The 12096-nt window shown below is 35.2% G+C and overlaps 1 protein-coding gene across 1 annotated transcript; it reads right to left on the bottom strand.

Annotated features, from left to right (window-relative positions):
• Positions 1–397: 397 nt before the first annotated feature.
• Positions 398–1800, bottom strand: LOC149575074 ((R,S)-reticuline 7-O-methyltransferase-like). Its single transcript, XM_089812161.1, has 3 exons — positions 1015–1800; positions 863–927; positions 398–764 (listed from the first exon to the last, which is right to left on the bottom strand). The coding sequence occupies exons 1-3, from the start codon at positions 1730–1732 to the stop codon at positions 483–485; spliced, it is 1065 nt and encodes a 354-aa protein (XP_089668287.1). The 5' UTR covers positions 1733–1800; the 3' UTR covers positions 398–482.
• Between the last annotated feature and the right edge of the window lie 10296 nt (positions 1801–12096).

Genomic DNA, 12096 nt, shown 5'->3' with positions numbered 1-12096 from the left:
ATGAGTGTGAAGAAGTTTCCTCTTGAATATGTGGGGACAGAGGTGAATAAATGGAGTAACGCTTGGTAACTATGGTGCTCCATTTTATTATGTTGTAATAAAATGTATAAAACATTTCTAAGTGTATCGATTTATTTTTCAAAACATTACAAACATTTCTCAAATTACACTCATTTTAAAATTTTGAAACAACAATCCATTTTTTACATAAGTGACAAATGTTTAAATTGTTGAAACAACTGTCATTTTTTACATAAGTGACAAATGTTTAAATTGAAGACAATTGTAGACACTGTAGAAAGCCTCTCAACTTAAAAATGTTTTTAATGTTGATTCTTTTTTATGAATCTAAACTAAGAAATTTAAGAATCAATAAAATTCGACTTTCTCAATGAACTTATTTAGATTGTGCATCTTACTAATTCTTTATTCATATATAATATTTTACAATACCATCTTGTTGAGAAAGTTTCCCAAGTCAGTCAGAACTTAAAGAGTTCTACAACAGCCTGAACAAATGGCAATTTAATAATATTATAACGTTTAAATCCAGCAGCTTGAGATAAAATCTTATACTCATGTTCAGATCTTTCCTTCCCACCATGAGTGTGAGCCATCATGAACAGATCAAAAGCCAACCCCAAACATCCATTCTCTTCCACAACTGCATCCACAATTATCACCTTCCCCTTCTCCGGAATCGCCTTGTAACAATTCTTCAACAATCTCACAAACTCCTCATCACTCCAATCATGTAAAACCCACTGCATTTCACCATAAACCATAAACCAAAGAAACCATAATTAATCAATTAAATTCATTATATTAGCTATAGATAATCTTTTCACACACATTATTTTACCTTGAGAAGAATCACATCAGCAGAAGGCACACTCTCAAACATGTCACCAGCAACATGTTCAACCCCTGCAACAATTTCATGATTGATCACTTATATGGAAACTAAAATGTCTGTAGATTGTTGAAAATTTAAAAAGTTTGGATTTTTCATACCAGGAATGTCTTTCGGAGCGGAAGCAATGACATGCGGCAAATCGAAATTAATGGCACGAATGTGAGGAAATTTGTGAACAATCATGGAAGCCGCCGATCCAACGCCTCCCCCGACGTCCACCAGAGATTTGACGCCCTCAAATCCGTCATAATTTGCAAAGAAGACGTTCATTATCAGTGGGGAGTTGCTGGCCATGGCGTCGTTGATGATGGCACTGAAATCAGGGTTTGAATTGGCAAAATCCCAAATATGAGATCCGTGAGCCCTCTCGAACGGAGATCCGCCATGGACAGTGCAGTCGTACAAATGATGCCACGCTTCCAGGAAATCGCGGTTCGTCTCCATCATCAGAAGCGCCGCAGAAGATTTCGATTTTGATTTTCCGTAATTTCTCCCTTTCTCTTGCACCAATAATTTTGAGATTCCCGTCGATCCGTATTTGTATGCATTTTCCACATCTTGTCCGCTCTTGGAGAGGATTGGAGTTTGGGAGAAGACTCCATGAGAGGAGAGGAATCTGAGAATTCTGGCGAGGTAGTCGGAGTTAATGGGAGATTTTCCGGTGGAGGAAGAAATGAGGGAGGCAATTTGGGGAATGGAGAGAGGCTCGTCGGAATTGGAAAGAATGGCCGGAATCTTCAGCAAGACGGCGGCTTTCAGAGCCATCGGCTGTGCGAATGAAAATATGATGTTGTAAAGCTTCAGCTCGGCTTCCATGGCTGCCGCTGGGCTCCTTTCTTTTCTTTTCCCTTCTTTTCTTGTGCTCAAATAAAATATTGAGAGAGCAAATTGTGGTGTAAACATGTACGTTGAAAACGTGTTCCTGGGATTACTTCACTCATGGAGAGAGAAACGCGGTGAAAAACGTTTTATTATGAAAATGGGCGTAACAGCTAAGTGGGCTCTTTATTATTAGTTGTTTTTGGCAAGTTTTCGAAAACAAATTTATATGTTCCAAAGATTCCTTTTCTGTTTTTTTGGCTGCTTCGGCGGTAGTTGCACTTAGATTTGGGATATCTAAGTATAATAATATCTATCCACACTTTCATAAGTATACTAGTATTAAATACTAATTAGGAAAATGCTAATATTAGTACAATAATTTAAATTTGTTCAATTTTAATTTTAATACTTTGGTGTTTATGTTTGCAAAAGTGAATATGAATACTAGGACAATTATTAAGTACTTATAGTTCGTAATTTTGTATACCTCATGAATATAATAATTATAAAAAAATAGTTTAATATGAATTTTGATAAAATTTAGTTTAATTTTAAATTTTTTATATAACAAAAATATGAATATAAATTTTGTTTATATATATTGAATTGTAACTAGTATATTATTTATTAATAGAAACGGACTATTCATCAAATATAATAAATAGGAGGGTTCTATTTATATTAATTTTAGATTTGAGTTTATTCACATGTTAGTTGTTGATTCATTTGTTTTTCTTTTTTCTTTTATTAAGTATAAGTCAAACCATAATGCACGAGTAGCAACCACACGATAGAGTTTCAGAGTGACTACGAAAAATAGTATCAAAGATACGAGCCAGTTCAGATCATAACATTTTAAACATCTGACCACCACCAAAAGATATAGGACAAATTAAACAAGCAATTAGAGTATCGTCTGACCCTCTAGATAGTCCGAGCATTATATTCCTCGATCCACCTAAAGCACAGTCTCCCCTCTCTGATGATATTTGAATGGGCTTTTTAGGATGGTAGTAGGGGAGATAATCAAAGGCCTAGGGACATGGCTAACCGTTATGATTGGAGTTCTACCATTTCTGATATCCGTTGTATGATGAACAATCAAAAAATTATTTTTCCTCCTGTTATTAGGAATCATTCTATCAATGAATTCACCAACTGTGGAATAGTTCTGATTCCTATTGCCTTCATCTCTGATTTCTTGTCTTGGTATTACTTGTAATGGTGTGGCTTTTGTTTTTGTTACTTATTTTGCAAGGGTAGTATGCTCTTTGTCTCCTAATGTACTAGGACCATCCCTTGAAGGTGATGTGGGTATACCCACTCTCTTCTTCTTGATAATCTGATTCAACATCTCTTTCAATGTACATTCATCCTCATCATCTCTATTATGTTCAGTATGGATGTCAAAGGCAAGGTCCTCTCTCATGAGGATTTCTGTGCATTCCTTAATGACTTGGTGGAATTTTTTCTCCCTAATTTTGAAGTTAATGGAGACTTGCAAAAATATATGATGAATAATGAGTCTCCATAGAGACCCAGTAAGAACCTTATTTCCACTCTTAGAGATATCCTCATCTCTATGAATCTAAAGTTTCCATAGTAGTAAAGAAGAGAAAATGTCTGAGATAGTATTAAAACCTTTGGATACATGAGGTATGTGGCCAGTAATAACATGAAATAGGAGATACAATGTCCAATTTTAATGTCGAGAAGCATCCAAAACCCCTTGCTAAAGGGATAGTCAGAAAGGATGTGATCAATCGACTAAGGAAGGTAGCAGACAGTACATGAATGTGGATTACTAGTAGGCATGATGATTAGGATTTTATGCAACAAGGCTTACTAAATAAAGGAGATGATCTTTGGTTCAATGGGTCTATGCTCGAGAGCGTGTGGGCATTTAATCAAATAGGTTGGTCAAGGTCAATACTCCATTTATAGTTAAGATGGTCAAAGATAGAATCTGAATAAAAAAGGAGGTTGTATATGTATTTGGCTATGATTTCCAAAATGGGGGACCTATTAGGCCATCTTAGATTAGAGAGTCTATTTGTGATTTACCCAGAGCTAAAGGGTTGTTTGGCTTGTAACCAGGCTTCTCTTAAGATAGAATAGGTTCTCTTATGTGAGTGTGGTAGGGGATAGTTTCTTGCCAGTTCCTCCAATTGAAAAAATATCTCATCTATAATAAGGTTGCCAAATTTTGAAATACCAATTTTGCACCAATATTTGGCCAAACAACCTTGCAATAGGGCTAGAGGTTTGCTATTTCTCTCCAAGCTCCACCATGGTGATTTTTCACCACATAGCTTGTCAGACTTGTCAATAAACTTTGCTCCTCCTATCTAGTGTTTGACCCACTCCCATCCTTTCCATATAGCCTTGAATACATCTGACCCTAATTTTCCATTTACCACATAGGAGGATCCCAAGTTGAAGGACCCCTCTAGAAATATTATTCCTTATTAGGAATTTCAAAGGTTCCTCTCCTTGTAATGCCTTAGCTACCCACTTGATTGCTAGTGCACATCCTTGCCATCTAAAATCCTTCAATCGTAACCCTCCAATTTATTTCCTTTTGATACACCAGACCCATTTTACTACATGTTTTTTTTACTAAACTCTTCCATGTGACCACAAAAAATTCGTAATCACTTTCTAAATGTGGTTGATGTGTACTTGATTGAACAACCAGGATGAGGAGTAGTGAATAGTGTATGCAGTTGGGACCATCTGACAAACTTGTATTCTATTAGCTAAGGATAGGTAGTTTATGTTCCACTTCTTCTTTTCAATTTTGCATTTTACCCAGTTCCACATGTTATTGATATTAGGGGATACTAAGAATGGTATGCCAAGATATTTAACAGTGTGGTTTGGCCCTCTCCATGAGAACCCAAAATTTGTCATACCAGTCTTGTGGGGTATCTTGCCATCCTAGCATTATTGATTTACTGATGGAAATTTGACTACTTGAAGCTTTAAAAAATATATCCAACTTCTTTACAATATTTTCAACATTATTTTATGAAAGATCAATTAGGAAAGCAATATCATCAACAAATTGCACATTTTAGATTTTCTCCAGGTTTCAGAGTAAGACACCCTTAACTCTAGGTGATAGAGACCCATTTCTAAGGATGTAGTGAAGGTAGTCTATAGCTAGAAAAAAGAAGGAAGATGGAAGAGGACATCCTTGTTGTACATACCTCAATATGTGGAATTCATTGGATCTTGAACCATTAACCTCAACCAAAGTTGTAGCATCTCTCATGAGTATGAAGACTATTCTTATAAATAACTCTAGGAACCCAAGGCATTCCATCATCATTTTGATAAATTTCCACTCTATTCTATCATAGACTTTATCGTAGTCAATTAGGAACATTACTAGGTTTTTTTTTGATAATTTGGCCCAGTACATGGCTTCCTAGTAGGTGATTAGGTTTTCCCGTATGTATCTCCCTTTCACATACCCTATTTGAGTAGGATAGATAATCTTGGGTATGTTGGAAGCTTATAATTGGATCAATTTTTATTTTGGCATTGATGTCAAACATATGGATGAGACATATTACTACCTAATCTAAACATGGTATCTATTTGATCGATGAAGAGGATTTGAGAGTTACTCATAACTATAGCACCTAGAGGAAAGGTTGAAGTTATGAAAAGGAAGTTACAATGGACATATGATTAGATAGACTTTGACAAAGTAAAGTAATTATTTATGTCAAGAAGGCTAAGCCTAGCTGAACAAAAAAGTAAAATACTAAGGGGTGCTAAGTAATGCTAGTGTCAACTGAGCCACAATTAGTGCCGATCAAATCTAGTGTTGGCCGAGAATTAGTATCAATCGAGAAAGTTAGTTGATACTAAGCCAAAAAGCTTAAACAATGGTCGAGTATTTCATTATTGACTTAGTAACAAAATTAAGTGATTGTCGAGTGATAGTAAAAGATCAAATCCAAAGAAATCGTAAGATCAAGCCAACATAGTTGATTTCTTAGGAGATATAAAATGTGTTGATGATAAGATTATTGATTTGGATCATTAAATTCAAGGTGATGATTAGGTATAGACCTAACAAAAGAATTCTAGAGAAGTTTCTAGAGGATGATCAAGAATATGTTCATATACATTAAATCAAGAGATCACTAATTTCTTCATCAAAATTGATACCCACAGAAGATAATTGACTAGTAATAGTATTATACTCATTTAAATGATTTGCAATAGATCCACCTTATGACATTTTCATATTAAATAAATGCTTCATGAGAAATACCTTGTTATTAATGAATTTGGTTATAGGCTTTGGGATTTTAAAAATTATAAAATTCTAAGAAGAAGGGATGTCGTATTCAATGAGAAATTGTTATACAAAGATCTGTTGTAGCAACATGAGAAGAAAGAAGATGATTGTGTAGTGTTGGATGATATTGGAAGCAAACACCAAGGCATACACTAGGAGATCAATGCTACAACATATTCCCATGGACCTAAAAGAAGTGGGTGATTACACTAAGAAGGTCGACAAGATGATGCCACTTAAAAAATTCAAGAATTATTTTGTTAAGATTGTAAATGGTGTTCATAAGATGGTGGGTAAGGATGAGTCCGATATGGTTTATGGGGCAGAATTCATGATTGCAAGAGATGTACAAGATGCTTACCATAGTGGGGAATATGATTATGTCAATAATATTCTATAATTAAAGCAAAAGAATATTGCCAAGGCTCGGAGTGGGGAATTAAAGGATTTCACCTTCCATAACTATTCACTACTAATGCATCTGACTCTGTACATAAGTTATGATTTGATCGATCAAACTTCTAATATAAATGGAAGTCTACCAATGCAGTTATGAACATGGTTATGGGATAGCACATATCATTTTTATAATTCTATATCATTTTTCCATAATTTTAGTGTTGCAATTATGAAAATGTTAGATCCAGGATATTTTAGGGCTCCAAATATATTGAAGGGCCTTTTGAGACCAGCCCTACTTCCTGAGGGAAAGAGACTTGACCATAATTGGAGAGATATTTTCCTATTTCCCACATTTTCTATCATGAGAGTTTATGGTTTTCCTTGGCCACACCATATATTTCCTAAATTTATCCCTCTTAGGCTAGGAATAATTGAATTTATATGGCAACTGTTCCTAGTCAACAGGGAGTATTTAGGACCCAAGGTGCATAGAGGAACCTTTTGGTGGCATTAAGTTGTATTTGTCATTAGTGATAACACTTATTCGATTCCGAATGGCTACCAAGTGCATCACTCAGTCTATAGTTTATACAAAGCATTCATTAGTTATCTTGTAAGTTCATCACTAAAGCAATCCATACCAAGCATCCCTAAAGCTACTGAGTGAGTGTGTAGTTCAGTAGTGTTTACCGAGCATACAGTTTTCATCGAAAAAGTAGTGGTTATCAAGCTTCATAGTGTCTACCAAGTTATCAGTTTGTGTCATGTAAAGCTAGTTTCTACCGAGTGATAGCAAGGTAATTAAAGCATTCAGTATCTACCAAGTGACACTATATCTACTGAGTCTCCAGTGGTTACCGAGTTCCAAGCTATGTTTTGTGATTAGTATGGACCGAGCTTCTACTTCTATCGAGTGCATGATGATGCTAACTAATGCAGTGGACGTCGAGTATCTGAAGGTCACCAAGTCAGCTTGAAGAACCCAAGTTTTGTACTGATTGGCTGACTCATAATGTTTTGTTTACTTGTGTTTTAGCTGACCTTGTAATTGTAATTGTTGGAATGGTATATATGTAATGTTTTGTATCATTTTCAATATATGGATGAGAATATAAAGGAATGATATGTAATATTTTGATAATATTGAATGTGAATTAGTAGTAGAGTAGATTTTATAGCAAGGTAATTAAGGAGCAGCAAATATATATAAGTCACAAAAGGTGATATGTACTTCAAAGATCTAATCAGCTATCAAGTTGTAAGTCAGATCTATTGTTTCATCCTGATAGGTGAATTAGTTTTCTAAATCCTTTAACAACTCATAGACTTAACAATCTTTGTATAAATCTCTTAACAGAGTACATACTTCATTGAATGTTTGTAAAACCTCTAACAAGGCTGATCTAGTAGTCCAAATCACTCTTAATGGGGTGGATCATCAGAAGTGGTCAATGTAAGCCCTAACAGGCAAACTTTATAGTGCAGTAGTGAAGTTTTGTGGGTATCATCCCCACCCTAGTTTTACTTTCTATTTGGAAGGTTTCTAGGCCACCAAAATACTGTGTTCATGTGTTATGAATGTTTATGTTTTCTCATGCATGCAGTAGATTAGATGAATGAATGAATGGTGAATGATGTATATGGTTAAGTGCTGAATTGATATAAAGATTTTGAGGTTGCTGATTCACCCCTCCCCTCTTAGTAACCTAGCTAGTCTTGATTATTTCCAACAATTGGTATCAGAGCAAAGTGGTTCTCAGGATAAAGCTTGACAACTTGAGCAAAGATCAAGGATAATGGAGATATTTAGACTTGATAAAGCTATTGACAATGAGAAGCTAGATCTAGAAATGGCCATAGCTCAACTCAAGGAAGCAAAAGAGCATCTTTCCCAATCCCTAAAAAGAAGGAAGGAACTTGTAAGACAATTGAACGACCACCAGTATGTTGAAGGAAAGATTAAAGACTTTTTCCTTTCAAGCAGTTCAGATGAAGCAAATGAAGCAATCAAAGAACTCGTAGAAAAGAATGGCTCTCTGCAAGAAGAGGTAAGAAAATTGAAAAGAGAACAAGAAGTTCAATCAATAAGAATGTGTGAAATTTTGGAACAAAGGAATAAAGCCAGTGAAGACTTGGAGTCAAGGAACAATGCAAATCAAACTCAATCCCTTCAACAAGAAAGTCTTATCAATCAGCTCTCTAATGCAAATGAGGAAATCATTAATTTGAGATTTGAAAATGAAAGTCTAAGGAATGATTTGATCACTGAAAGACAAATCAATGAAAGATTGAAAGCTGATATAATTTCGAAAAAGAAAGTCAATGAAAGGATGATGAAATCTCAAGCAAACATGGATCAATTGAGTCAACAAAGTGAGCAGAACCTTCATAGGCAAAAAGGTAAAGTAGGACTTGGTTACAAAGAAGAAGGTGAATCCTTCAAACAAGGTTCCCAAAGGAATCAAAGACCTACTTGCAATCACTATGGTAAGTTAGGTCATACATCAAACAAATGTTGGAGCAATGGAAAGGAAAAATTCAACAGAAAATGTTACATTTGCAATAAACATGGTCATAAAGCTAATGAATGCAACGAGAAACCAAAATTTGAAGTTAAATGTCACAAATGCAAGAAACAAGGTCACAAGGCATCTGAATGTAGATCCAAATCATTCAATCTAGCTGAACAAATAGTCAAGGAAATATTTGTATGGGACTACAATACTTGGTGTAGATGTCACTATTGTGGATAATATGGACATATTGGCATAGACTATACAGGGCATCACTTGAGAAAGGGAAATTCAATAGTAAGAAACTATACGTGTAGTAAAATTGGTCATATAGCTAAAAACTACATGAATATAGGAAGAATTGAAGATGAGAAAAAAGTTAAAGATGATAAGATTAGGAAGTAGATGAGACAATAGTGGATTCCCAAATCTATCGAGTAGAACAATTCAAATGATAGCCAGGTCACTCAAAAAGTGGGTGACTCCACCATTTCCAATTAGACTCATGAAGGAGGAACTGGAACTATATTTTCAAGCTATATCTCGAGCAGTACTAGATGGAAGAAAGTAGAAGATCCAAATTAGTATTTCAGATATAAAGGGATCACATGAGATCAGGTTTTACCGAGAAAGGTCAGGAGTAATGAAAGTTTGTTTGATCACTGAATCACAAGTTTCAACCGAGCTAGTGAGTGGATGATAGTCTATCATGCACTATGTCATTATTGTACCTAGCATTAATGGTGAATTTTCATCATAAAGGGTAGAATTTGAATTCATTTTTCATGGCAATTTCAGAATTCACAGAGCTAAGAGATTTCTAGGTGCATCTAGGTGATTTCAAGCGAATTTCTAGTGAAGAATTTGTTCAAAAAATTTATTTCACTTACCGAGAAATGATGGCATCTGAAGGCACTAGTAGTAGCAAGGAAAAAAGAGGTTCAAAAATGTTGGTTAAGGGTGTGGAGTGGAAAGCCCCATAATTCAAGCTAGTTCTAGCATTTGCAGAAGCACTCGACCCTAATGGTGCACAATCTCAAATTCAACCAAAAGTACTACTAATTAACAACATTTGTACTCATTTTAAGTGTTCTATTTAGGAAATTAGAACCCTAGAAATGGATAGTGCTTTAGGGGAGATGTGTGTTGATGGTTTATTAAAACACAAGCATAAGCACCTAGAAACAAAAGGGTTAACTCATAGCACACACCTGCAAATATGTTTTTAAATTAAGTCCATTAGATACATTCTTAGCCATGTGCACAATGGTCAATTATGGTTAGAGCAGCCTGTGTTAATAATGAGGAAGATGATTCATAAGATCACTAGTCTCCTGATGCTAAATAAAGCAAAATCTACAAAAAAACCTAGGTCAGGATGAACTGCAGAAGAAAACCCTAGCCGAGTTGGGATGGTAGAGGTTTGAAAATTAGCATTATTTTTGATGTGGAATTGAGATTTGGTATTCATTTAATTTCCCACAATATTTATAGCTCTAGTCATTTGAGCAGCATGCCATGTGAGGCAGTGGACTTAGCATTTAAGGTTGTAAAGAAAAACATGGAATTTGACTTGTCGGAGTTACTACTAAAACAATTGAACAAGAATATGGATAGTATTAGGACGTCAAAGAACAACTCTTCCAAATTTGGTTCTTTGTTGACATGTGTTTTCTTTTATGTGAAAATTTTCTTCCCATCTATAGGTTCTATTGTGTGGAGAAAAGATGTTCCTATCCTTTATCAAATAAATGAGTTTATTTCAAAAATGGGTGTAAACCTTGACAACATTATGGATAATTACTTTGAAGATTTCAAGGAAAGGATGAAAAATAGGTTCAAAATTCCTCCTAATCTTGTTGAGGATTATAAAGATGATGTGTGCTTCGTGGGTGATTGTGATAAAGTGTACATTTAGGCAGTCAGGCCCTGAGTTGCATGGGTAAAACCTCTGCCATATGAGGTAAATATTGATCAAACTAGGGATATTATTGAAGCCTTCATAAATGAACCTATAGATCCCAATAAACCAATTTTTGGTACATATGATGAGGGAAAAGCAAGAATTGAGCTTGAAATCAAGCTACCCTAGGCAATTAGGAAAGGAAAGAGGAAGATAGCTAAGATGAAAACTGCCAGTGGTCCTCTAATGCTTACCAAGGGTAAAGGAGAGGATGAAGAAGAAGAAGAAAAAGAAGAAGAAGAAGAAGAAGAAGGCCAGGATAATCATTACCAAGTCACCAATAGCCTCCACAACTATTTTCACTAGCAGATCAAAAGGAAAAGGAAAAGGAAATGGTGAAGTTGTGCTTAGCAAGCCCCCATTTACCTTCTAGGAAAGATTGAAATAGATGGAAGGAGTAGGTATCACAAAATTCAAGGCTCTCAAGTTTGATACAAGGACTAATGCTGAAAAGATGCAAATTGAGGAACTAGTACTCACCAAAATGGGAAAATGGAAGTATTCCCCAAATCAGATTGCTCCTCAAATCTCAAAAAAAATGTTAGTAAGATTGCAACCAAGGTGGGAATTTTCTATACAGAAAGAAAAATATATTTATGAATAATCTTTGAGGAGGTTACTGCCAAATCTTACAGATGTAGAAGTCAAGGTAGCCATGAAAGACAATGAAGGTAAAATGATGATTAGATTCCACAAATGTTTGATTTTAATCAAAGATATTGATAATGTTCTTAGAGATAAAACAAACATGTGGAAGAGCATCTATCATCTACATAAACTTAATGATGATCCAGTGGAAATCAAGGATGATGATGAAGAGGATAACACACCATGTGTTACTTTTGATGTTCAAGATTATCAGGCATTAAGGGTTGATGATGAAAAGAAGGAGGAAGAAGTTGAAAAGGAAGACAAGGAAGAAGACGAAGAAGATGATCCTATGAAAATAATAGGAGAAGTCATTGCTTCCCTTCCTCATTCTCCACCTAAAATTGCTACATCATTAGGGTTGGAGATAGCTTTAGCAAGTATAATTGCCACCACCTTAGATATATCATCTGCACTTGCTACTTCACAGGTCAAGGTATCTACAATGGAACTGTCAGCCACTTCATCTACCAAGTTGTAGCCCTCTTCATCAGCTCCTGAGCAATCTACTTCA

This window comes from Cupressus sempervirens, chromosome 2 (assembly GCF_028749045.1).
Source record: "Cupressus sempervirens isolate cs-2001-9-10 chromosome 2, ASM2874904v1, whole genome shotgun sequence".
In the NCBI taxonomy this organism is placed as follows: domain Eukaryota; kingdom Viridiplantae; phylum Streptophyta; class Pinopsida; order Cupressales; family Cupressaceae; genus Cupressus; species Cupressus sempervirens.
Note: the sequence above shows the minus strand (reverse complement) of the source record. Positions and strands in the feature narration are given on the sequence as shown.